The 25284-nt window shown below is 42.3% G+C and overlaps 2 protein-coding genes across 4 annotated transcripts in view; one reads left to right on the top strand and one right to left on the bottom strand.

Moving 5' to 3' along the window:
- polr3a (polymerase (RNA) III (DNA directed) polypeptide A) overlaps positions 1-16299 on the top strand; it is a 50121-nt gene extending 33822 nt beyond the window's left edge. For 2 of the 3 annotated variants that reach the window (XM_080215652.1, XM_080215654.1), the window contains 13 exons: positions 137-307; positions 1970-2083; positions 2197-2232; positions 4657-4743; positions 4975-5057; positions 6407-6577; positions 7507-7600; positions 9869-9961; positions 10078-10242; positions 10931-11095; positions 13260-13391; positions 14406-14538; positions 14669-16299. In XM_080215652.1, coding sequence (XP_080071778.1) covers positions 137-307; positions 1970-2083; positions 2197-2232; positions 4657-4743; positions 4975-5057; positions 6407-6577; positions 7507-7600; positions 9869-9961; positions 10078-10242; positions 10931-11095; positions 13260-13391; positions 14406-14538; positions 14669-14817 — 1593 coding nt within the window. In that variant the 3' untranslated portion in view covers positions 14818-16299. The remainder of the gene's footprint in view (positions 1-136; positions 308-1969; positions 2084-2196; positions 2233-4656; positions 4744-4974; positions 5058-6406; positions 6578-7506; positions 7601-9868; positions 9962-10077; positions 10243-10930; positions 11096-13259; positions 13392-14405; positions 14539-14668) is intronic. The other variant, XM_080215653.1, reaches the window with a different exon arrangement.
- Positions 16300-18404: 2105 nt separating this feature from the next.
- The window catches only part of LOC145360506 (2-hydroxyacylsphingosine 1-beta-galactosyltransferase-like), an 18337-nt gene continuing 11457 nt past the window's right edge, over positions 18405-25284 (bottom strand). The window contains exons 2-5 of the mRNA XM_080215762.1: positions 23827-23966; positions 21255-21331; positions 19978-20197; positions 18405-18876 (exon numbers count right to left, since the gene is read on the bottom strand). Coding sequence (XP_080071888.1) covers positions 18549-18876; positions 19978-20197; positions 21255-21331; positions 23827-23966 — 765 coding nt within the window. The 3' untranslated portion in view covers positions 18405-18548. The remainder of the gene's footprint in view (positions 18877-19977; positions 20198-21254; positions 21332-23826; positions 23967-25284) is intronic.

Genomic DNA, 25284 nt, shown 5'->3' with positions numbered 1-25284 from the left:
AACCAGTACAATCCTTAGTAGAAACTTACTTATCTGCTATAGATGTTTACTACTGACGCATCTTTGGAATTTAATTGCAGTATTTAGCGTACAACAACCTAGTCTGAAGATACTTCTTCTGTTTGCCTTTTTCTAGAGACGACTGGTTAAATCTTTAGAGGACCTTTGCACACAGTATGATTTAACTGTTCGCAGCTCAACAGGTGACATTATCCAGTTTATCTATGGTGGAGATGGCTTAGATCCAGCAGCAATGGAAGGCAAAGATGAACCCTTAGAATTTAAGCGAGTTCTGGATAATGTTCGGGTAATAATGCTCTCTATAACAATTGTTGATATGTATATGCATACAGTAAAATGCTGCATATTGTCGTTTAATCAACCTTTAAGTTTGTGGTGTTTCTACATACTCCATTCTACAACTGCTTCTGTCAGCTCAACAGATGACATTATCTAGTTTATCTATGGTGGGGATGGCTTAGATCCAGCAGCAATGGATGGCAAAGATGAAAATTTTTGGAATTTGTAAAATAAGTGCCCTGTAGCTCCAATCTTTATTGTGATGAGTTTTTTGATTCTTGCTTAGAAAAAAGAAATGGCTAAAATTATTGTTTTCTGATCCATTTCAAGTTGCATTATTCAGGCAGTATTAGAAAACAGAAGATGTGGTTTTTGTACCTCTCCTACCTTGATTTCACCACTGTAGGATTGTCATTCTAAGAATTGTGGATTTTCGAATTCTTAAATTTCAGAACTAACTTAGATAAAGGTTCAGTAGTAAAATTTTACTCTAAAGGATTAATTGTCCAAAAGTATACTTGTTCTTGCAATTTCTGCTTCCAAGTCCCATTATCACCATATGTACCTACACAATTTTCTTGGCTGTTTTAGCCTCCCTTGTCCATGTCCAGTAGGCAGCCTTCTCTCTGATCTTTGTCCATATTGCTATTGATGAACTTCTTCAGGCATCTGCCGATTTAGGCTTTGTTGCTAAGTAGGGGATGGTACTTGATTAAATCCCATCTTCTCCATGTGCAAGTCTTCATCAGGAGTGTGCCATGGATGTATCATGCATTTTTCTGGTGTCTGCCTTTAGAGCCATGGTCCTCTTGCCAACATTATCTGCCTCTTCCACAGTTCCAAATTTTATGCACTTAGAGGGATGCCATCCCCAATCTACTCTGAAGCTGATGATGCCCTCAAATCTAACTCCTCAGCCAAGATGAGGTAGCAGGGTCTAGTGTGCATTACCAGCTATCTGGAGACATGTGAGAGCTGAGAATGCTGAGACACCAGTAAGCCTTACCCACATTCCAACATCAGCATGGATGGCTGACAGTGAATCTGTCCTAGGTCCTAGCCCTGTCACAGAAATGTCACACATACTTCTGTTGAACTAGCCACAAGAATTTGTGTGAACTCTGTAATAACCCACCTTTCAGTATTACCACTGTACAACACTTACCACTATATAACAGTGTTGGGAAGTTCACTGGGGTTAAGAACTTCAACCTTTATACAACACCTTATGGTGCAAAGTCTTGATGCTGCACTCTGGCCATACCCAATGCCTACAATTGAATTTTTACACCAGTTTTGAGAGTTAAGATCTTCCTGGAGATAAGAGAGGACCTTTAATTGTATTAAATTCAATTCCAATGAGGGGTGTCCAACAGAAGTTGTACAGTGTATTAATTTTCAACACGGAATTTGCAAAATAAAAAATGCGCTCTCATATATAGCAACAACTTTGCAGTTTTCTCAGGACCTTTTGTTGTCTTGTGTTTTTGAAGCAGTGGACAAGATTGTACATGCACCAGAACAATTATCACGCGAGTGCTTGTAGTCTCTCAAGACAGCCCTTTGGTTTGTTATAGGTCATGGAAATGTTTGATCAGGTGGTTTCATTTGCAGGCTGTTTTTTGAGAGATCATGTCTCTGATGTCTTGGTTTCTCTTTTACCTCCTAGGCCATTTACCCATGCCACAGTGAACCAGCTCTGAGTAAGAATGAAGTGATTGCAGCTGCTGAGGCAATTATGAAGAGAAGCGAGTTTTTGTGTTGTCAAAATGAATATCTGCAGGTTGGCAGAATGCTCATTCTCTAAATCAAAGCATAATGTACATTAGATGCAGGTGAAACCTTTCCTGTTGTCTTTCACTTCTTTGTATTGATTGATCTATCCCATTTCTAAAGGCTCTAACTGGAACCATATGTGCGAAGTACATTGAGGTAATGGCTGTAGCTGTGTGGTTGGGCATTCCCAATTTACAAAATCTCACTCAATATAAGTGCCTCCCTAATGCACTGGCTGATTTTTGCTGCTAGCTACTCAATGTGTCAGATCAGGACATTAGAAAATATATATATTTACAGACTTTCATTTTAAGTGCTCTTGCATCAGGAAGCTTTAATATACTGATCCTTGTATATTAAGTGACTAATGACCTGAGCAATTGTCTTGCTGTAGATCTAAATCTCAAGTCAGAGAATACCACCAGGCTAACCCTGGAATTTTATTCAGATTTTTATTGGTGAGAGGATTAGATCATAAGACATAGGAGCAAAATTAGGCCACTCAGCCCATCAGGTCTGCTCTGCCAATCAATCATGGCTGATATTTTTCTCATCCCATTCTCCTGTCTTTATCCCATAACCCCTGATCCCCATATTAATCAAGACCCTATCTATCTCTGCCCTTTAGAGCCCTTTCGCCCTTGGTGCAGCACAAGTTTATTGATACATTTTAAATCCAGTGTCAAAATTGCAACACTGGTGTAAACTCCCCTTTTTACACCCTCTCTGAATGAGATCATGACTCTGTCAAGCTTAATTTTGCCCTTCAAGCAACTGGGCTTAAATAACCCCAAATTCTTTCACCCTTGCAGCTAACACGCTGGCTATGATGGCATTGATCTAGCATCAATTTAAATGCCAATCCCATAGCTAATGAAGTTATCTTAAAAAGGAGCAACCGTGTCATGCCTGCTGTCCTTCACATGGCTTCTGATCATAACCATTTTGCTGTATCAGGTTCTATACGATGAAGAACAGAAATCTGGAGATAGAGCCATCTAGACTGCTTTCACACATTTCTTGGTGGGTTTTTTGACCATCATTAAGCCAGGAAAAGATTATGAACCACAGGGTCAAAGTCAAAAAAACAGAAATGCAGGAGAGGTTCAAGACCAAGATATTCACTCCTACTTCATTCCATGTTTTCTTTCCCCCTCCAGTTGCCTTCGCCTTCGCTCCTTGATAAGGGGAAATAATTTCTCTGTATCCATCCTTTCTGAATCCTTTGATCATTCAAAAGACTCCAATTAGATTGCCCTCAATCTCTAAATTCAAGGGAATGCAAGTCCAGTTTAATGCAAAATGCCTTCATAATTTAACTGTTTAAGCCCTGGGATCATTCTGGTGAAACTGATGTATATCCTTTCAGCCCAAAAACTGGATGCAGTACTCCAGATAGAATTTGACCAGGACTCTGTACAACTTCAGCTTTGGGACTTTGACTAAGATTCCTTGTGCAAGTCCTTCTCATGAAGCTTCCTTTGGAACTTAGTCGGCTTCTCCATGCAAGTCTGGGTACTGGAGGAGGCGGGGGGTGTGGGGGTGTCAGACTGGGATCCCTACTCTCTGTCTCCTATTTCCAACCAATTACCAACCCATGTCACAAGGTAGCAATTATCAGCAGCTGTTGGACAATTATCAACACTGAAAATCCTTGCTCGTGATTTCTATTCTTCCTTTCAATGTAGATGTCAGTTGTCCTGCTTTCTTCCCACATTGCAGTAAATGAGATTGCATAACTGGCTAGAATAAGGAATGAGTTTAAAATTTAAACTGGTCGGTGGAACATGGCACAGTGTGTTTACCCATTTACAACTATCTTTAAATCTTAACATTCAGTATTACTCATTAAACTGGTATGATGGAATGAATATATCTGGGACTCTTCAGCTGCTTGATTGCGAGTGGAAAATGCATGGATATGTTGAATCCATTGACTAAGCATGGCGTGTGCATTAAGGAGCTTGTCATGGGCTTCTCCAAATAATTTTCCTTGGGCCTCATGTGACAGACAACTTCCACAGGTGCTCCCACACTCCCTGCGAACTGAAACGTCCACAGAGTAATTCAGGACACGGTGTACCTGGGGTAACGAATGAATGCCTTGCTCTGCTGATGAGCTCACCAAAAATGGTGCTAGCTACCTCATAACCTCTGGATTTCTTTGTTAGACGGGGAAATGGACTGTAAAATACAAGCAATGAACCACAAATTGGGCTTATCATGAAATAAAATTGGAAAAAGAAACAAGCCTATCGGTAATAAACTTTTTAAAAGTCTCTGTCATTCAGGTTCTTTATAATGACACTGAGCTTGGACTTGTGAGTCTGATATGCCATTCATATGTGAAATAATGTGCAAAACTGACTTCTAATTCACAGGACTAGACTATATTTTGATATTCTACTGATCACCTTGGAATCAAATGTAATTTTAATATAAACACTCCAGAGATCTCTGTATTCTAAATCTGCGAAATACTTTTGGATGGAGGAACTTACCTTGCTATTCAGCTCTGCTTCGATGGTAAATTGAACTTCATTTAAAATGTTCTGAATCTGACTGTTCTACTTTCTTTAGGCAATTAGAAATTTTATCAAGGATTTTTCTGATAAGATCAAGAAAACTAGAGACAAATACGGCATCAATGACAATGGGACTACTGAGGTATTGGATTTAATATTACATTCTTTAATAAATATTTCTAGTTAATTTGTCAATGGAGAAGAGGAAAATATTCCATTGCATTCAAATGCTGATGTTGCTTGATTGGAATTTTCAGCATTAATAGAACTGAGTAAAATATTTTCGCTTTGTACTGTGTGGTTAGATTATTTAATTTATCACCAATTAATGACTTATCTTCAATTAGTAACTAAGCTTCAATTGTTTCCTTAGCCCAGGGTTCTGTACCAGTTGGACCGAATTACCCCTACGCAAGTAGACAAATTTCTAGAAACCTGTAGGGACAAGTACATGAGGTGAGATGCAAATACGCGGGACTGAGGTTCTGTTTAGGTGCAGGTTTTCACCAACTTACCTTCGACCAATATAGTTTGTATTGAGCGCACTATTTTGTATAAAGTATTCCTTGGGCATAACAGCAACTTTAGCTGCTAAATTTTCTGTTTCATTTCATTTTCACTAAATGTTGAACCATTTTGTGGACACGAGCTGACTTTGCAAAAATTGGCACATTTTGTTCTGTTACACAATCTGCTCAAAGAGCAGTCCTTTGCAAGCGAGTTCTTTCATTGTGTAACTTAAGAGGTTCTGAACCCACAACCTCTTAACTGGACGGAGGAAGAAAGCTGCTGCAGTGCCAAGGCCAGCACCTTCAACTTAAGTGTTCAGTCTAAGCAATTTAATTCTGATTCACATTAAACTGTAAGCTTAAATATTTGATCGGAAGTGTACACACTGATTAGGCTTTGCAGAGAATTGTATCAGGTGTGAAATCTGTGTCATGGGAAGTTAATGTTATGTGGAAATAGGATGTGCTCTAAGATGGCTTGGCTAGCTAGAATTGTAATTCAGGTAAAGATATAATTATGCAGGGTATGTATCTGAAGTCGTCATGGATAAATGCAGTTTGTATTTCCACTAGTAGATGGAACAAAAATCTCTGGAAAGATGGGCCGGCCTTATTGCAAGCACAATATTTTTTTCAATAACTTTTTTCTTAATCCTGAGCAGTGGAATCCTGTTGTACATGGTAGGGATGTAAGACTTCAGTTACAGTGAAAGACCAGGGAAACAGAGGTTGTGCTACTTAGAACAGAAAACATTGAGGGATTATTTGGTGTTCAAAGCGTCTTAATAGAGTTAGTGAGGAGAAACTACTTCCGGTGGCAGAAGTTTCGGTAACCATTGGACATAGGATCAAGGTGATTGTCAAAAGAACTGCCGAAACAAGTTTTGTATATTTAGTGAGTTATGGTCTGGAATGTGCAATCTGACAGGGTAGTAGAGGTATGTTCAATGGGCAAAATGGCCTCCTTTTGTGTTGTATCACTCTGATGACTAGAAATGACTGCCACATTAAATAGAGCATGAGACTGAATGTGAATCAGTTTATCTCTGGTCAAACCTTACCATAAAATCTAATCTTACAAAACTATCACTGGAAACAGTTGTTTACTTCTGATTTGCATCTTTTGTTTTATTATTCTGCATAAATAAATTGAAATCTCCAGTGAAATTTATAATGCAAGCATTGGTATTGGGGGGTGGGGGGGTGAGAGTTCAATCATTTATTGGAAGTCACTGTTGTATTTATCCTGAACTTTTGTATGTTTATCCTGACCGCTTGCAAATTTACTCCCTGAAGAGCACAGATGGAGCCAGGTTCTGCAGTTGGTGCTTTGTGTGCACAGAGCATAGGAGAGCCAGGCACACAGATGACCTTGAAGACTTTCCATTTTGCTGGTGTAGCTTCCATGAATATTACACTGGGTGTACCCAGAATAAAAGAAATTATTAATGCATCAAAATCTATCAGGTAAATCCAAACATGGTTGTGTTTCTCTGTGTGGCTTTAATTTATAATGCGTTGAGGTGCCGTCTGAATATGAAATTGGCTTGTGTTCAAGTTTCTAGATTAGACTTAATATCCATTGGTACTCTGAGGATGATCTGTCGTCAACTTACAGCTTTTTTTTTAACATGGCTAATTCAAACCAAATGTAATTTTGAAAGCTAACCCTGGATTTTGTTCCATCCATTTTGTCCGGCATGGATATTTATTCCTATGCAAATTCACTTTCAGGGAGCAAGATTAAAGGGTAGGGAAAGGATGAGGGCAAAAATGGGAGTCAGAAAGTTCTTGCTGTGGAATACTGCGAAGTGTTCTGCATATGGCTCTCATAGCCAAAAGAACAATCTAGGCGGTGGAGCAACTTAATACCTGTACTATGTCTCCCTGCTTCATTGCCAAAACTGTTCCCCCGTAAGCTAATCAAGTTCAAGTGACTGTCAGTTCCCCAGATTCAATGCACAGATTTCCTGTAGGGTAGTCAAATGTTCCTTTTCTGTAAAATTCCACACCACTGCTTCTTGCATACAGTTGTTTGATCATGCATAAGTTTGTTTTCCACATTTCCTTCGACTAGCTGAACTCAAAACATGAATGATAGTTAACCTGTTATAGGGGTGGCACAGTGGTTTGCACTGCTACCTCACAGAGATCCAGATTTATTTCCTGGCTTGAGTAACTGTCTTTGTGGAATTTGCACTTTCTCCTGTGTCTGCGTGGGTTTCCTCCAGGTGCTCCGGTTTCCTCCCACTCTGAAAGATGTGCTGGTTAAATGTATTGACCTGAACAGGTACTGGAGTGTGGCGACTAGGGAATTTCACACTAACTTAATTGCAGTGTGAATGTAAGCCTTACTAACGACTGATAAATAAATCTAACTTTAATTTACTTTGCAGCACCCCAATTATTACAGCACATCTTGATCAGGATGATGATGCTGACTTTGCTCGACTGGTAAAAGGAAGAATTGAAAAGACACTGCTGGGAGAAGTAAGTAATTCTCTGTAATCAATGAAAAACATGCACTGTTCACATTAAATTTTCATTCAGCTACCTTCTTGCCAGCATCTGCAACAGCTTATTCGGAATGATAAATTCTGTCTGTAAGATTATAGTGCTGAGATTAAGCACCAGTGTTGTAGGTAATCCTTTGCAGTACAACAGGATGCCCCCTCTTAATCATGGTCACGATAGCCTTTACCCAAGAGAACTATCTGATTGTTAAAATGCCAGAGACATTCTCCACACTCAAACACGCTACAGATGAAAAGTGAAAAGATTGCAGCGCCGTTATTTAGTCATCTACTTCACTTAAGTTTTGTTAAAGTGAAATGGATTTCATCTCCCATGACGCTGTTTTCTAAAAAGCAAAGAACCTAGATCTCCAGAATGATAAATGGCAATTCTATTGATCAGAGCTGTCCTTCCAGTGCACTCTGGTGCTATTCCCCACGCTCAGCGTCTGTCTGTTTGGGTTATTGCCCGGCTACCTGGATAACTTATGAGAACTTCTCTCAAGTGGTTGTCGCACGGTTAAAATCGCATCATGAGTTGAGCTTCTGTGATGTAATTGAATTGACCGTTACAAGCTTGAGAAATGGTTCACCAGCCTCTTGTGCAAATATTATTTCAAAGGTTGCCATACCTACAAGGTTTCTACTTGCACTGCCTTGTTCAAAGAATTTGGCAGAATATTATACTGTGGCCACCAGTCAAAATCAATTTAATTTTGTGCCAAATTTCAAAGGTATAAGAACTAGGAGCAAGAGTAGGCAATTCAGCCCCTCAAACCTGCTCCGCTGTTCAATACAATCATTGCTGATCTCCTCTCAGCCTCAACTTTCTTTTCCTGCCTGTTTGCCATAACCTTTCAAACCCTGACTAATTAAAATTCTCTCAATTTATTCAACGTTCTGCATCCACCGTATTCTGGGGTAGTGAATTCCACAGACTCTTTGAGGGAAGTAGTTTATCCTTATGTACTTTGTGTGCAATGAACAGGTCAGAACATTCACGATAGCTTAGCAACAGTAGGAGGACAAACCAGACTGTTTGAAAATTTGGTGTCATTTTTGACTTCAAGATGAGATTCTAACCATACAGCTAAGCCATCACTAAGGCCGCTTATTTCGACTTCTGTAATATCTCCTCACTGCACCCCTGCTTCAGCTCAGCTGAAAGCTCTCATCCATGTCTATGAAACCTCTGGGCTATATTATTCCAACACACTTTTGGCTGGCCTCCACAATCTACCATTTGTAAACTTGAGCAGAAGAAACTTGCATAATATGGTATCCTGGCTCATGCCAAGTTCTGTTCACCTATCACCCTTGTGCTCATTGACATACCTCGGTTCCCAATAAAACAATGCCTCAATTATAAAATTCTCTTCCTTGTTTACAAGCCCTGCCTTGACTTTGCCCCCTGCTTGCCTGTAATCACCTCCAGCCCTGGAACCATCCAAGAAACCCACATAATTCTAGGCATTTAAGCACCTCCGGTTTTAATTGCTTCAGCTGCCCTGGCCCTCATGTGGAATTGCCTCCCTAAATCTCTCTACTTCTTTTTCCTCCTTTGAACCTACCTCTTTAAACCAAGCTTTTGACCATCTGCCAAAACACCATCACATTGGCGTTTTGCTTTATACCCTCCAGTGAAGCACCTTTGAAAGTTTTATTGCATTAAATGTATGATACTTAAGCTTTGGAGCAGCAGATTATGTGTAAGCGAGAAAGTAGAGGGTAGCGTCAGATAGGCAGATGGCTGAACAGGGAAGAGTAATAAAAGCAAAAATGTCTGCTTCTTAATGAAACTGATTTACTTTATTGGAAGCATTGTATTAGTCTGGGAAAAGGCAAAAGATTTGATGTGCGTTAATTGAAATATGTAACTAGATGCAAATCTTTATTGGGGGCAGCACAGCAACACAGTGGTTAGCATTGTACCTCACAGCATCAGGGACCCAAGTTTAGTTCTGGCCTTGGGTCACTGTCTATGTGGAGTTTGTACATTCTCTCCGTGTCTGCGTGGGTTTCCTCCCACAATCCAAAGATGTGTGGGTTAGGTTGATTTGCAATGATAAATTGACCCTAGCCTCAGGGATTAGCAGGGTAAATATGTGAGGTTATGGGAGTAGGGCCTGGATGGAATTGTGGTCAGTGCAGACTTGATGGGCTTAATGGCGTCCTTTTGCGTTGTCAGAATTCCAGGATTCTCTTATTTATAATTTGTAAATTATTCTAATGACGAATTTTATAGATTTCGGAATATATCGAAGAGGTGTTTCTGCCCGATGACTGCTTCATTCTCATCAAGCTTTCCCTGGAAAGAATCAGACTCCTAAGACTGGAGGTGAGTAGGCAATGCACTGTGATTGCCCCTCTCCTTCAGAAAACCTTCTCACCTCCACTTCTCCCCTAGAGTCAGTGACTAAGGCAGTAATTTTATTCCGATGTCCTGATTTCAAGGTCAATGCGGAAACTGTGAGGTATTCCATCTGCACATCAAAACTGCGAGTGAAACCAGGTGACGTTGCAGTTCACGGTGAGGCAGTCGTGTGTGTCACACCTCGAGAAAATAGCAAGAGTTCAATGTATTATGTTCTTCAATATCTAAAAGAGGAGCTGCCAAAGGTAAGGTTGATTGAAAAGCTGTACATCACCTACCGATACGAATACAGTGGAGTGGTTAGAAGTACACAGCAAGCACCTTCAAAGAGAATAGATGTTAACTTTTTGAATGTAGCTGCTTCATAAGACCATATAAAACTACAGGAAGCAAGAACAGCAAACTTGTAAGTAGGCATGAAGTGTAACCTTGCTGTTACAGGAACCAAAATAAGTAACTAAAAGATGATGGAGAGGAGAGGCTCACTAATGTTTCACTGCTTCCAGCCAGGCCCAGAGCAGCCAGTAAGACGGTGATATAGGGGAGAATTTTCCTGTCCCGCCAGCCATGAGAATCGTAGCAGGCGGAGGAGCGGACCATGTGAAGCTCCGTTGACATCAGGTGGGATTTGGGGCAAGTGTGGCCAAAAAATCCTGCCCATAATGTTAGCCAGCAATCAGATTAATAAAATGCAAGTGAGTGTTGGCACAGATGTGATGGGCTGAATGGCCTGTGCTGTAAGCATATTTGGTTCAAAGTATGGGAAAGATGTTCCTACTGTTTGGTCAGGTTGCATCATTTCACCATGCTGGAATTGCTTTAGAGCACAAACGTCTTAAACATTTAAACAGTCTTTGTGCCTCATCCTTGTCTTTTATAAATGGAGGACACGGTATGGGAGAGAATCCAACTAACAAAATCCAACTGTTTCAGATTGTTGTACAGGGTATTCCAGAAGTCTCTAGGGCAGTTATTCATATTGATGAGCAAGGTGGAAAGGAGAAGTATAAGCTGTTGGTGGAAGGTGACAATTTGCGTGCCGTCATGGCAACTCATGGAGTCAAAGGAACGCAGACGACGTCAAATAATACTTACGAGGTAATATACTTTACCGCTCTTGATCCTTACAAATTGCTGTCTTTGTCATGCTATATACATATCCACACATACAGATGTTATTCAGTGGCCTCTGCAAGTGATGTTATCTGTGCTGGGATATGTCCAAAAATAGTTTTAGGGTGACTTCTATTTGTGGGATCTGTTCTCTCTCCTGTGGGGAACCTTCTGTCTTTTAGCCAGTGTCGTCTTGTTGATGTGACAGACTACACATCCATTGTGTTGGAGAATCACGGACACATGGTTGTGTCCTGTGTCACCACAGACCTGCTGTGACACTTAGCTACCTGGAAGAAGGTTACTCCTTTCATTCCTTTGAGGAGGCTTTGTTAGACAGATTGAATTAATTATCTATCAGAGTAACTGAAAAAAGAATGTGTGATGAAATAGCAAAACGTCCTGGCCCAACCAATGACCCAACTGAATCAGTCATTTCTATTCAGCAGGTTGGGCAGCTAATGATGGTTGGCCATATGATGAAAGGTTATGATGCCCTTGAGACATTCAGAATAATATTTCATTGTATCAGTTTGCAAAGTGCAGCATTGTTGAGCTATCCTTGGAATAGTTTTTTAATGTCTGGGGTTTTTTCCAAGTTATTTAACTTTTCATAGTTGTTCCAGTTGAGTTTTATCACCATGGTTCGTATTTCTTCACACCCTGTCATTGCACCTCCTCATAACATTGAGATAATATATTCTAATTGGACCAACTGGTCAGACCAGAGAGCATCTGGAGAATATTTGTCTGAAGATGTATAACGTCACTTTGCTTAGGAAGGTCAATGATAGATGAAATTCTCTACAAATCAATGTAAGGCATTGTGCGAATTCTGGATGTCAGAAGTGGATACGAACAGTGAAAAAATAGTGAATGATGAAACAGAAAGAAGTGAGGGTGGGGGGGCATTGTAAATTCAGCGACGATCATGTCACATTGATAGCAGGCAGCAACAAAGGATGTTTTCGTTATTTTGTTAGATGAGTTGAATATAAATATAAAGATATCTGCTAAAACATGAACTTAAAGTCAAAAGGTGAAAAAACTTTGGCCAGACCAAACCTTAAACACTGTTCAGTTTTGGAGCTCGAGGCACAACAGGATGATCCTTAGCATGACAGATTTGATTGTTGAAGAAATACTGGTGAAATTGGGGCTGGTTTTATCCTCGAAACAAAGCAATTTAGGAAGGTCTTTGTGGTTCAGATATTCAGTGGCATAAATGAAGTTAAGGGCATATTTCAGGATATACCTCAGCATACACAAGGAGACATTATAGAATCATAGAATCCCTACCGTACTGAAGGAGGCCATTTGGCCCATCTAGCCTGCACCGACAACAATCCCACCCTATCCCTGTAACCCCAGATATTTAACCTGCTTGCCTCCCTGATGCTAAGGGACAATTTAGCATGGCCAGTCCACCTAACCTGCACGTCTTTGGACTGTGGGAGGAAACCAGAGCACTTGGAGGAAACCCACCAGACATGGGGAGAATGTGCAAACACCACACAATCAGTAGCTCAACCTGGGAATTGAAACCGGGTCCCTGGTGTTGTGGGGCAGCAGTGCTAACCACTGTGCTACCGTGCTGCCCATTGGTTAGAATCAGTAAGAGGAAGGTTTGCAGAAAATGTTAGAAAAACTCATGTAGAGTTTTGAAACTCATGAATGGTTTACATGGTATAGTGGAGGTGAAAGCCTTATTCAGCATTCAGATGATTTAAATGGGTCTTTTGTCTAGATGGATAAGCTTGGTCATCTGCCTCATTTACCATCCTGTTTGTGACAGAGTACTTTTCTTGTAGATAGCAGGAAAAATGCAACCCTTTTATTCTTTCTATAGCCCATGGCAAAGTTTGTGCACAAAGCGTTTATGGATGTGTTAAGGTTTTTATTCCTTTGCATTCTAATTATCGGTGCTGCTCACTCACTTCTTCAAAGGTGAGGCTGAGTAAACCAATAGATTTCATCACAATTATCTTCTGCATAATCTTCCGTTCTTTGTTGATGAAAGCATTAATTGCTGCTTGATAGTGGGCCATGTTCAGATTGACCCATCTTAGTTAGCCACTTGCTTGAAAATGTTTTACAAAATAGAAATGTTGACTTTTTTCTAAGTTCTTGGTTTTGAAACTGTCCCCAGGTAGAGAAGACATTGGGAATTGAAGGTGCTCGATCCACCATCATCCATGAGATCCAGTATACAATGAAAAATCATGGGATGAGCATTGACAGAAGACATGTTATGCTTTTGTCAGACTTGATGACTTACAAGGTTAGAATCCTTAACTGCCACAACAAGAAGCATTCACTGAAGAACAATTGTTTTTAACCCATTTGGCCACCGGTTGGGGGGGAGGTGATGAAACATTCTTGTTTGACGTCCTTTGGCTTTTTCTACAATTGTCGAGAGCAGCCAAGTGCTTTGCTTGAGACGAGAAAGATAGCAATAGGTTGGAGCCTCTGCCTGGACCAAACAGACGTTGAGATGCAGTAGGCACATAGCATATTCTCTACTGCAAAGTTCAAGCATTGTAATGAAGAAGGACGTTTTAGGATGTGCCTTTAAGCGGTATGAGACGACAAATCTCTAAACCAGAGACAAAATTTCCTTTGTCCATTAAAATACTAATTTTAAAATCATTTCATTTTGCCTTGATAGATCTTGTGTAATGCACACTCCATAGAATCCCTACAGTGCAGACAGAGGCCATTCCAGGCCCACTGAGTCTGTACCACAATCCCATCCAGGCCCTATTCCTGCAACCCCACATATTTACCCTGCTAATCCCCCTGACACTAGGGTCAATTTACCACAGCCAGTCAACCCAACCCACACATCTTTGGAGTGTGAGATGAATCCGGAGCATCCGAATGAAACCAACACAGACACAGGAGAATGTGTAAACATCACACAGACAGTGACCCGAAGCCGGAATTGAACCCGGGTCCCTGGTGCTGTGAGACAGCAGTGCCAACCACTGTGCCACCTGTTTCATTAAACGTATCCAACTCGTTCACTCTCCTTTTCCACCAGGTGTTTAGTTTCCACATTTGTGATCTTTAGCATTTTTCTCTATGATGTGCTGGTTAGGTGCATTGACCAGGCTAAGTTCTCCCTCAGTGTACCCAAACAGGCGCCGGAGTGTTCGACGACGAAGGTATTTTCACACGTAAGCCTATTTGTGGCACAAATAAATAAACTTAAAATGTTGAAGTAGAATTAAGGTGTAAACCATTTAAGGCTGGATTAAATGCACGTCTCACTATAATGTTCTTAACTGTGCAGGGTGAAGTGTTGGGAATAACCCGGTTTGGCTTGGCGAAAATGAAAGAAAGTGTTCTGATGTTGGCTTCGTTTGAGAAAACCGCAGATCATCTCTTTGATGCTGCATACTTTGGGCAGAAGGACTCAGTCTGTGGTACGTTAGCCATTTAATTTTGGAGCTTAATTTTATTGATTAGCATTGTGACGATTCACGCGTTATTCATCGATCTTCATTCTCCGTGCTCCTAACGACCCACTAACGTTTTCCCTTTGTCTCTCTGAAGGTGTGTCAGAGTGCATCATCATGGGAATTCCAATGAACATAGGAACCGGGCTTTTCAAGCTTCTTCACAAAGCTGATAAGGACCCAGACCCACCAAAGAGACCATTGATATTTGACAATAGTGAATTTCATATCCCAATAGTTACGTAGCAGGAAACGCACGGACTGTTTTGGATAGCATCTTATTTGTCACGATGGCATTCTGTCAGTTTTGTTTCAGAATCTTTACAGGAGGGCCTGAAATTTCCTGCAGCTGTTGGTTCACCGAGAATACAAACCAAGCACTTGGGTACCACCTGAAAAAGAATATCGTGCAATGCAGGGTATTGTTGCAGTACAGAGAGACGGCTGATGAAAGGGTATATTTTATGAGTGGCTGCTAAAACGTACTTGTTTTCAATGTCAAAAACTTTCTTTTAAAATCATGACCATGGCTCTCCCATGGATGTGAGAGTTTATTAATGGTATTTATAGGTTTGAAATGTTCAGGTTATCAAGGATAGAATATGACACTTGATAGGACTGAGTTGATTGAATTAGTAAATGAGCATAACCAAATTCTATTTTAAGTTTCTACTGTTGAAATCTTTAGACAGATTGTGAAGCTAGCCGACCTTTTGTTAGTTTGAGTGGAAGTAATCCATCAAGACTTAACATTCTGTAATGATTATATTACCACCATCGAGTATTGTTACTGCACTGGAACATCAGCGCATGCAGCTTAACCTCTGACTGGCTATGGCCAGATGTTAAAGGAACATTTGGGAAGTGCTGGTCATGTAACTAGGGTTATGCTGCTCATGCGAATAAAAGTGATCTATTTACAAAAAAAAAGAATATTTTGTATTGCTCTAGTTTGCAACAGAAATTATAATTGTCGCTGCAAAGTCCCAGCCCCATATCCCCTCTCGTCTGGTAAGATTGTTGGTTTCTGAAATGACACTGCAACCACCACCAGCAGCAGCTTCTAGCTGTCACTAAAAGTGATCACTTTTATGTTTTATCTTAGACAATGCCTGTTTAATAGTGAAGGACATTTTTTTAATTCATTCATGAGATGGGGACATTGCTGGCGAGGCCAGCATTTATTGCCCATCCCTAATTGCACTTGAACTGAGTGGCTTGCTAAGCCAGTTCAGAAGGCAGTTGAGAATCAACCACATTGTTGTGGCTCTGGAGTCACATGTAGGCCAGACCAGGTAAGGATGGCAGATTTCCTTCCCTAAAAGACATTAGTGAACCAGATGTGTTTTTCTAACAATGGTTTCATGGTCGTCAATTCCAGATATTTTTTATTGAGTCAAATTCCACCGTCTGCCATGGCGGAATTCGAACTCGGATCCCCAGAACATTTGCTGAATTTTTGGATTGATAGTCTAGCCACTAGGCCGTCGTCCAGCCATTAAAGCCAGATCTGGTATCACACAAACCTAATGCCCACACATGCATTTCCCAGCAAGAGAATACTGTACTAATTTTATTCTAGCATGCCTCTCTGCACTGACAAGGAAAACAGGCAGATACTTGCATCTTACATATGCAATTGGGTTATCTTTGAATGTCAAGATATAGATGACACATTCTGCTTCAACATAGTTTGTTCAATTCTAAACCTGTTCAATGCTGTTTTTTCCCTCCATACATTGCAGTTTCTCATAAGGAGGCAGAATTTAAATTTATTAAAAATCCTATCTTAAATCTACATAAGCATGCCTGCTGTTTGGAGAAAGAAATTACATGTGCTGAAGGTATCGTGATCATTTGGTATCAGACTCAGAATTGAAATGTTAGAAACCCCTCAGTCACCATGTGGAATTCTTGCGGTAGGTGTGGTGAACAGCTTGCTCGGTCACTTCTGAGGGCAGATAAGAATCAGCCATGTTGGTGAGTTGCATTAAGGTCAGATGAGGCAAGAATGGCAAATTTGCTTCTCTAATTCAATGAACATGATGTAGCTTCACAACAACCAATCTTTACTAATTGAAGACTTTGAAACTGAATTTATTACAGCTGGTGGAATTGGAACATGGGATTCACTAGATTAATAGCCCAGATCTCTGAGTTACTCCACTAATGTAAACCACTACACCAGATTTTTTTCTTTAATTCATTCGTGGGACATGGGCAACACTAGCTAGGCCAGCATTTATTGCCCATCAAGTTGCTTGAGAAGGTGGTGGTGAGCTGCCTTCATGAATCGCTGCTGTCCACGTGCTGTGTGTTGACCCACCATGCCATCAGTGAGGGAATTCCAGGATTTTGACCCAGCGACTGCAAAGGAATGGCCGATATATTTTCAAGTCAGGATGGTGAGTGGCTTGGAGGGGAACTTGCAGGTGGTGGTGCTTCTGTGTATCTGCCGCCCTTGTCCTTCTGGATGGAAGTGGTCATGTGTTTGGAAGGTGCTGTCTGAGGACTTTTGGTGAATTACTGCAGCTGTATGATAGTATTTTGTTTGTCAGTTCGACATTTCTGAACTTGCCACTGTGTTACCAGCAATTGTTGTTCTCTATTTTTGGGCAGCTCTCCATTTGTCCCTCAGAGGGCATCCCTGCCATGAGATGTGATTTAAATAATGGCATTGCTATTTTCAGGTAAGCAATGGATAACAAATACAAGTGAATAGGCTCTGTCAAAGCTTGTTCTCTCCACTCGTCTGAATGGACCGGCTGCGGATTCAAAGGGAACAAACTATGACTGGCATTCTGCTGTGAAGTAATCATTCTGCTTTGTAAAGTGGTATTCTCTGCACGAAAAAGCAAAATTTGTTTGAAGTGAGGCTTCAGTCAGCACACTATGTCCTGACAGGTAAGAAGTAGAGTACCCTATAAAATAATGTGACAGTTTTCAATTATTAATAGACTCCTACCCTGGAGGGTGCTGCAAAAATTGACACAACCTCAGTGAACTCTGTCAAACTAACACTTGGATCATCCCCTCCTCCAAACTACTTTCCAGAAAAAGATATAGTAAGTCTCTCAATACCGGATCCAATAGGTTTATTTGGAATCACAAGCTTTTGGAGCGCTGCTCCTTCATCAGTTGGCTGGAGATGTAAAATTCCACTCACCAACTAAACCTGTCAGACTTTAACCTGGTGTTATGAGACTTCTTACTTTGCCCACCCCAGTCCTACGGTGGCATCTCCATATCAAGAAAATTGGCAGAAACAGCAGTGTGAATTAAGTGGTACTTGCACGAGAGAGTTTTTCTTCTTTTCATGATTCTTTGCCTTCCCTTCAGGAAAGGATGGCTAGAGTACCAAGCTCACTTGATCTGTAGACCAGCCCAGACAAGATGCTAGTCAAGACAGTGAGGAGTACACTAATATATGCACATAAGCTAAAGTAGACTGGTTGAGACTGCAAGTTGAGAGCAACAGTTGGAACAGTTATGTCTCTGGTTTAGAAACCCCAACATTGGGATTCAATAATGGGATAAGTTGTGGGGTGATACTGGACAAGTAACAAGAGAACTGGTTGACTAGTAAAACTGGATCAAGCTATCTCGTTGGGCCTCTTAAATGCTGACATTTAGAGAGGCAAAAATACTGCTTCCAAGAGAAAAATTACCCACCTTAAGGCAACTTAAGGGATGGATCTTGTCAGAAAAAGGTTTTAACAAAGTTAATTTCTCACTGCTGGAATTTCATAAAGATTGCCATATGTGTTTAACTAACATCTATCTTATTCTAAATTACATATATTCCATGCCAATTTATAAAGATAGATCTTTATTATAAAAAACACAGTAGAAATAACATTCATGGCTTAAAACCTCACAGCTTAGGCTATCAAAATACTTCCGCAACTTAGTTTCAAGTATAAGAAACCCAGTTAGGTATCTTTTCCATTATAATCGGATGAGCAAAGCGAAATGATTTATTTCCGTTTTTTGCTCTCTGCTACCATCTTTCTGTTTGGAAGGCCATTCTGAGTGTAGTTGCCTTTAGTTTTCGATGAAACGCATCCCCTCAGTTTCCTCGCCATTTTGACAGAACAATAAGAAAATAATATCACACATGCAAGAAACACAGCTACCACATCAAGCATATAATACTGATAGAAGAACATGTCGTACAGGGTAGGGCGCAGATGTGCTGCTCCATCATGCCGCAGAACATAATCCAACCAGTAAATTGAGCGGTTCACTGGATGAAGAGGTTGGTCCTGATGCAATTTCGATAAATACATAGCCTGCTCCTTGTACCTGGTAATCAAAGCAAAACTCATTTCAGTGCATTTAAGTTGTAACATCCCAATTCTGCCCGTAGAACCCTCATTTACATCTTGGTTACTGCCTTGACTTGTGACAACACACTTCATAGAATACCTGCCGTGCAGAAGAGGCCTTTCGGCTCATTGAGTCTGCACCAATTCTCTGACACAGTATTTTACCCAGGCCCTCTTTCCCATCCTGTACCTGTTACCCCCACACGTTTACATGGCTAATCCCATCTAATCTACACATCTTGGTACATTAGGAGGGGAAATTTGGCATAGCCAATCCACCAAATCGGCACATATTTGGACTGCAGGAGGAAACCCTCGTAGACACAGGGAGAATGTACAAACTCCACACACACTGACTTACAGTTGAAATTAAACCCAGGTGCCTGGAGTTGTGAGGCAGCAGTGCTAAACCACAATGGGCTTCTCTGATCTCCAAAGTTTTACCCTTTGTACAACTTGAGATGATCTAAAATTCTGCTGCCTATGTGCCAACTGTCAAAAGTCCAACATTCACTCGTTGTCCTTGTACTCACTGGCCTACGTTGGCTCCCACTTATCAATGTCTAAAGCACATCTTGTTTCTAAATCAGCCCAGGGCCTTAGATCTTCCTGCGTTTTTCAAGATATGGTCAAACTTTCATTAACCCAAAAGTAGCCACAATGGAGATTCTTCATTACAGAATAAATATGAAAGTTTATTTATTTATTAGTGTCACAAATGGCTTACGTTAACACTGCAATGAAGTTACTACTAAGATCCCCTAGCTGCCACATTCCAGAGCCTGTTTGGGTAAACAGAGAATTTAGCATGGCCAATCCACCTAACCAATAAGATCATAATGTAAATTTAGCCTGACGTTGAATTGCACTGCTTATTAGGGTGGTGGTTCAGAATCAGTAAGTAGCTTTAAAAAAAAAAGGAATTTGAGAAGAGTTGAAGGCAAGTAAACCACGTGGAAATGGGAGATAGATGGGTCGCGGGTGGGGGGTGTGGTGGCAGTGACTGGGTTGCTTTTCAAAAGCAATAGTGCACGCTCGATGAGTTAAATGGCTGCCTTCTGTATTACTCAGTTCTTACCGTGGATCTGTGGCCACTGTGACAATGGCCTGATAAATGTCCTCTTTAGTCATAGTGTTCCAGGATAGATAAATCCCCATTCCTTTTGCGTGTATTCTCGTCATGATATCATAATGGTCTCCAAAGAATGGAATTCCTACCACTGGCACGCCATGGTAGATGGACTCGTAAATGCCATTTAGGCCACCGTGGCTCAAAAATGCCTTTACGTTTGGGTGCCCTAAAACAAATAAAACAATGAAGTCAACGTTGTGATGAAATACTGTGTTGAGGGAAAAATTCCCCTCTAGCAGCTAGTTCAGTGCACACTGCCGTTACTGGGGTCTGAATCATTCACACCTCCCATTTCCAAAAGCAATCTCATTGACAATATACAACCAGATGATGGACGTATGTACAACCATTGAATGTGCACACATACTCAATCCCTTATGATAGTCAGATGAAAGACAAAGTATCTCATTAGGAATAGGATCCACTGCACACAAACGGTACTTGGCACATAATTGTGATTCATAGAATCCCTACCGACCACAATCCCATCCAGGCCCCATCCCCATAACCCCTGCATTTCCCCTAGCTAGTCCCCCTGATAGTAAGGGGCAATTTTGCATGGCCAATCTGCTTAACCCGCACATTTTTGGACTGTGGGAGGAAACCCATGCAGACACGAGGAGAATGTCTGTGTGGAATTTGCACAATGACCCAAGCCAGGAATTGAACCTGGGTACCTGCCACTGTGAGGCAGCAGTGCTACTCATTGTGCCGCTCCTTATAGATGCCTTCAAATTTAAGTTGTAAGGATCAATTCAGCTGCCAAAACGCTACACGGGGTGAGCCAATTTCTACATTACACTAAGAGTACCTGCAAAAGCCAGTCCACTAGTTACGTGATTTCAGTTTCACCGGCCTGCTTTGTAACTTGTCCGTAATTATTTGTAACCCCATATTAACAAAGTAATATTTTACATATTCTTCATTCATTTCTTGATCAGACTTTGGAAGGTGTTTTTTGTTTAGTTCTGTAATTACTGCTACAATGATGTGGAGATGCCCGCATTGGACTGGGGATGGGTACAGTAAGAAGTCTCTCAACGCCAGGTGAAAGTCCAGCAGGTTTATTTGGAATCACAAGCTTTCGGAGCACTGCTCCTTCATCACTCACCTGATGAAGGAGCAGTGCTTCAAAAGCTCATAATTCCAAATAAACCTGTTGGACTTTAACCTGGTGTTGTGAGACTTCTTACTGTTACTGCTACAAGACTGTTAACACATACCCAATAAGTCATTCTGTGGTAGCCACTCCATCAGCTTCGTATTGTTCCCCAAGGATCTTGGCTTTTTTCCAAAAAACCTAGGGATCGAAAAGATTGTGTTTGAGCTCATGCAGTCATTGTTGTTATGCTCTCCCTTCACGTTCTAGTAATTTGGTGGGTTTTCTGAGAAGGTGAGGTCCAAAACGCGAGAAGCGACCTATTGACGTTTGGGAGAGACAGTAGCATAATGGGAATGTCACTTGGCTAGTAATCCAAAGGCCCTGGTGAGAAATCAGTTCACATCCCACCACGGTAGAAATTTAAGTTTGGTGTACAAACCTGGAAAATAAAAGTTAGTCTCAGTAATGGCAACCATGTCGTCAATTGTTGCAATAACCCACCTGGTTTGTTAATGTCCTTCATGAAAATCATTGAATCCCGACAGTGCAGAAGGAGGCCATTCAGCCCATCAAGTCTGCACAGACAACAGTAGCACCCAGGCCCTATCTTCATAAATGCACCTATTTACCCCACTAATCCCTTTAACCTATGCAGCCTGGGACACGAAAGGACAATTTAACACAGCCAATCAACCTAACTTGCACATTTTTGTACCGGGAGGAAATCGGATCACCCGGAGGAAGCCCACGCAGGCACGAGGAGAATGTGCAAACTCTACAGACACCAACAGACAATGACCCAAGCCAGGAATTGAACCCAGGTTCCTACAGCTGTGAAGCAACAGTGATAACCACTGTGCTACCACGCGTCCATGAGAGAAGGAAATCCACCATCTTTACCTGGCCTGGCCTCCAAGTGACTCTTGTGGTTGTCTCTCAACTACAAGTAACTCTGCAAGGTCTGTTTGGAATGGGGAACAAATTCAGGCCTTACCAGTGAACACCACAGCCCATCAAAGAGTAAAATGGGAAAAATAAACATCAACTTGCAGGAAACCAGTTGAAAGGTATGTCGACTGTGGAGGGGAGGGTGCAGGGCATAGGGGATACAGTCCCAGATTCACTAGAATCATACCTAGGCTTTGAGAGTTAAATTAGGAATACGGATTTCATAACTTGGCTTGCATTCCCTCAAGTTTAGAAGATTGAAGGATGATATGATTGGATGATGTTCCAGATAATTCCTCTGTTGGGGAAATCAGGAATGAGGGGATGCAAGCTTAAAATTAGTGCCAGGCACTGAGTGGGGGGGTGGGGAATTGGGAAGCACTTTTTCCACAGTGTAGCAGAGTCTGGAATTATTTTGTGTTTTCTCACAAGCCACTCAAAAGTTGTGGATGCTACAACAACTGGAGGTAAGAGTATCAAGGGACGTGGAGTTATTGATATTGAAGTACCAATTAGTCATGATCTAATTTACCAGTGAAGCAAATCTGATGTCTGCTCCTGTCCCTATGTTCTGAGTTTTAAATAATTAATCAGTGCAAAATTGGTCTTTGGTTTCTTTTCCCCAGTTTGCCACCCCAGATCTGGTGTTAATGTTGCCAGTGCTGCTGTGAGCTACCCACTTGTGTCAAATGGATAGTGAATGACTCTTCCCTCCCTGGCTATGGAGAATACCTTCCAACATTTCGCATCCGAGACCGGCTGGCCACACGGTGGCACGGTGGTTACCACTGCTGCCTTACAGCACCAGGGATCCGGGTTCAATTCCCAGCCTCGGGTCTCTGCCTGTGTGGAGTCTGCACGTTCTCCCCGTGTCTGCATGGGTTTCCTCCGGGTGCTCCGGTTTTCTCCCGCAGTCCAAAGATGTGCAGGTTAGGTTGGTTGGCCATGCTAACTTGTCCCAAGATGTGTAGGTTAGGGGGATAAGTGAGGTAAATTTGGGGCGGGGTGTTTATGGATATAGGTTGTGGGTAAAGTGCTGTTGGAGAGTCAGTGCAGATTTAATGGGCTGAATGGCCTCCTTCTGCACTGTAGGATTTCTACATGCCATTTGTTGGTTTCCCCCACATATGGCTTGAGCACAAAAGTCATTCCGTGCGTTACTGAGAGAGTGCTACACTATTTTTCAGATGAGTTACAAAACCAGAACCCCATTTGTCTGCTCCAAAGGATTTAAAAATTAGTATGGCATTATCTTTGAAGGAAAAAAAGGGAAACTTTTCCTACCCTCCCCTTCCTATCCAAAGTTTATCCTTTGATCCACATTGCAAAAGAATGATGATCTGGTCATAATTAAATATTATTGTTTGTGGGAACTTGCTGTGCACAAATTGGCAATGTGGCATTCACTGGTCTGAGAAGGTGGTGCTGGACTTTCTCCTTGGACTGCTGCAATAGTTGTGTTTGATCAGGAATTTCAGGATAATGGCCCAGCAAGAAGCAGGAACAGAGCTGTCCACCCAAGTAGGTGCAATGGAGGAGACTGGAGGTGAAGCTGTTTCCATTAAATTGCTACTTTTGTCCTTCTCGGTAGCGACGTGTGCAGGGAGGTGTTTGTTGCAAACCATTCTGCTCATTTGATGTTCCAATTATATTTCTACAATCTGTACTCGAGTTTTTTGAAGAGACAAGATTCTTCGAAGGTCTGCGCTGTTAATGATTTACCAAAGCTCCAGATGTGTACCTACCTCCAGAGGACCTTGTGTGGTAACCGGGCAAAGGCTGCTGTCAGTTTTTCTGTTAAATCATCTGAAAGGTATTTCACTCCAGCACCAAACGAGACTACTACAACCCCTTCAGGCGCATCTTCCACCCATGTTGCCAGATCCTTGAAACCAAATAGCAAATTTAAAAAGGGTGACTTCAGGGGCCAAGCCATCTGCCACCATGAATCATAGAATCCCTACAGTGCAAAAGGAGGCCATTCAGCCCATAAAGTCTGCACCAACGACAATCCCACGCAGGCCCAATCCCCATGTAGTTACCCTGCCAATATCCGTGGCACGAAGAGGCAATTTAGCATGGCCACCTAACCTGCACATCGTTGTCTCGGGGGATTAGTGGGGTAGATATGTAGGGTTGTGGGAATAGGGCCGAAGCGCTTCCTTCACACTTTACAGTCACAGAATCCCTGCAGTGCAGAAGGAAACCGTTTGGCCCATCGAGCGGCCCATCGAGTCTGCACTGACCACCTTATCCCTATAACTCTTAATACTTACCCTAGCTAATCCCCCTGACGCAAGGGTTAATCTTTGGATTGTGGGGAGAAGCCAGAGCAGCCAAAGGAAACCCACACAGGGAGAATGTGCAAACTCCAGATAGATAGTGACCCGAGGCCGGGAATTGAACTTGGGTCCCTGGCGCTGTGAGGCAGCAGTGCGAACCACTATGCCGTCCTAAAGTTATTTTATTAGTCACAAATAGGCTTATGTTAATACTACAATGAAGTTACTGTCAAAATCCCCGTGTTGACACACACCATTGGTTGTTCGGGTACACTGAGGGAGAATTTAGCATGGCCAATGATAACCAGCACGTCAAGAGTTGGTTCATAGGCTGTGGATGTCCATTCCCCCAGCACCCGTCAGCGGTGGCTCACTCTCGCTAGTCGAGTTAAAGTTCAAATTTTTTTAAAAGGCCAGCAGGGGAACTCCTTCCCCCCTCCCCTCCCGCCCTTCCCTCCCTTCCCCCTCCCCTCCCTCCCCTCGCCTCCCCTCCCTCCCTTCCCCCTTCCTTCCCCCCTCCCCTCCCGCCCTTCCCTCCCTTCCCCCTCCCTCCCCTCGCCTCCCCTCCCTCCCTTCCCCCTTCCTTCCCCCTCCCCTCCCGCCCTTCCCTCCCTTCCCCCTTCCTTCCCCCCTCCCTCCCTTCCTCCCCTCCCCTCCCTCCCCCCCCCTCCCTTTCCCCCCCTTCCCCCCCTCTCTCCCTCCCTTTCCCCTCTCCTCTCTCCCTCCCTTCCCCCCCCTCCCCTTCCCCCCTCCCTTCCCCCCCCCCTTCCCCTTCCTCTCCCCCCCCCTCCCTCCCTCCCTCCCTTCCCCCCCCCTCCCTTCCCCTTCCTCTCCCCCCCTCCCTCCCTCCCTTTCCCCCCTCCCCCTCGCTCCCTCCCCCCCTCCCTCCCCCTCCCTCCTTCCTCCCTTCCCCCTTCCCCC

This window comes from Carcharhinus amblyrhynchos, chromosome 31 (genome assembly GCF_965287045.1).
Source record: "Carcharhinus amblyrhynchos chromosome 31, sCarAmb.v2.hapA, whole genome shotgun sequence".
In the NCBI taxonomy this organism is placed as follows: domain Eukaryota; kingdom Metazoa; phylum Chordata; class Chondrichthyes; order Carcharhiniformes; family Carcharhinidae; genus Carcharhinus; species Carcharhinus amblyrhynchos.
This window is presented reverse-complemented; position numbering and strand designations above follow the sequence as displayed.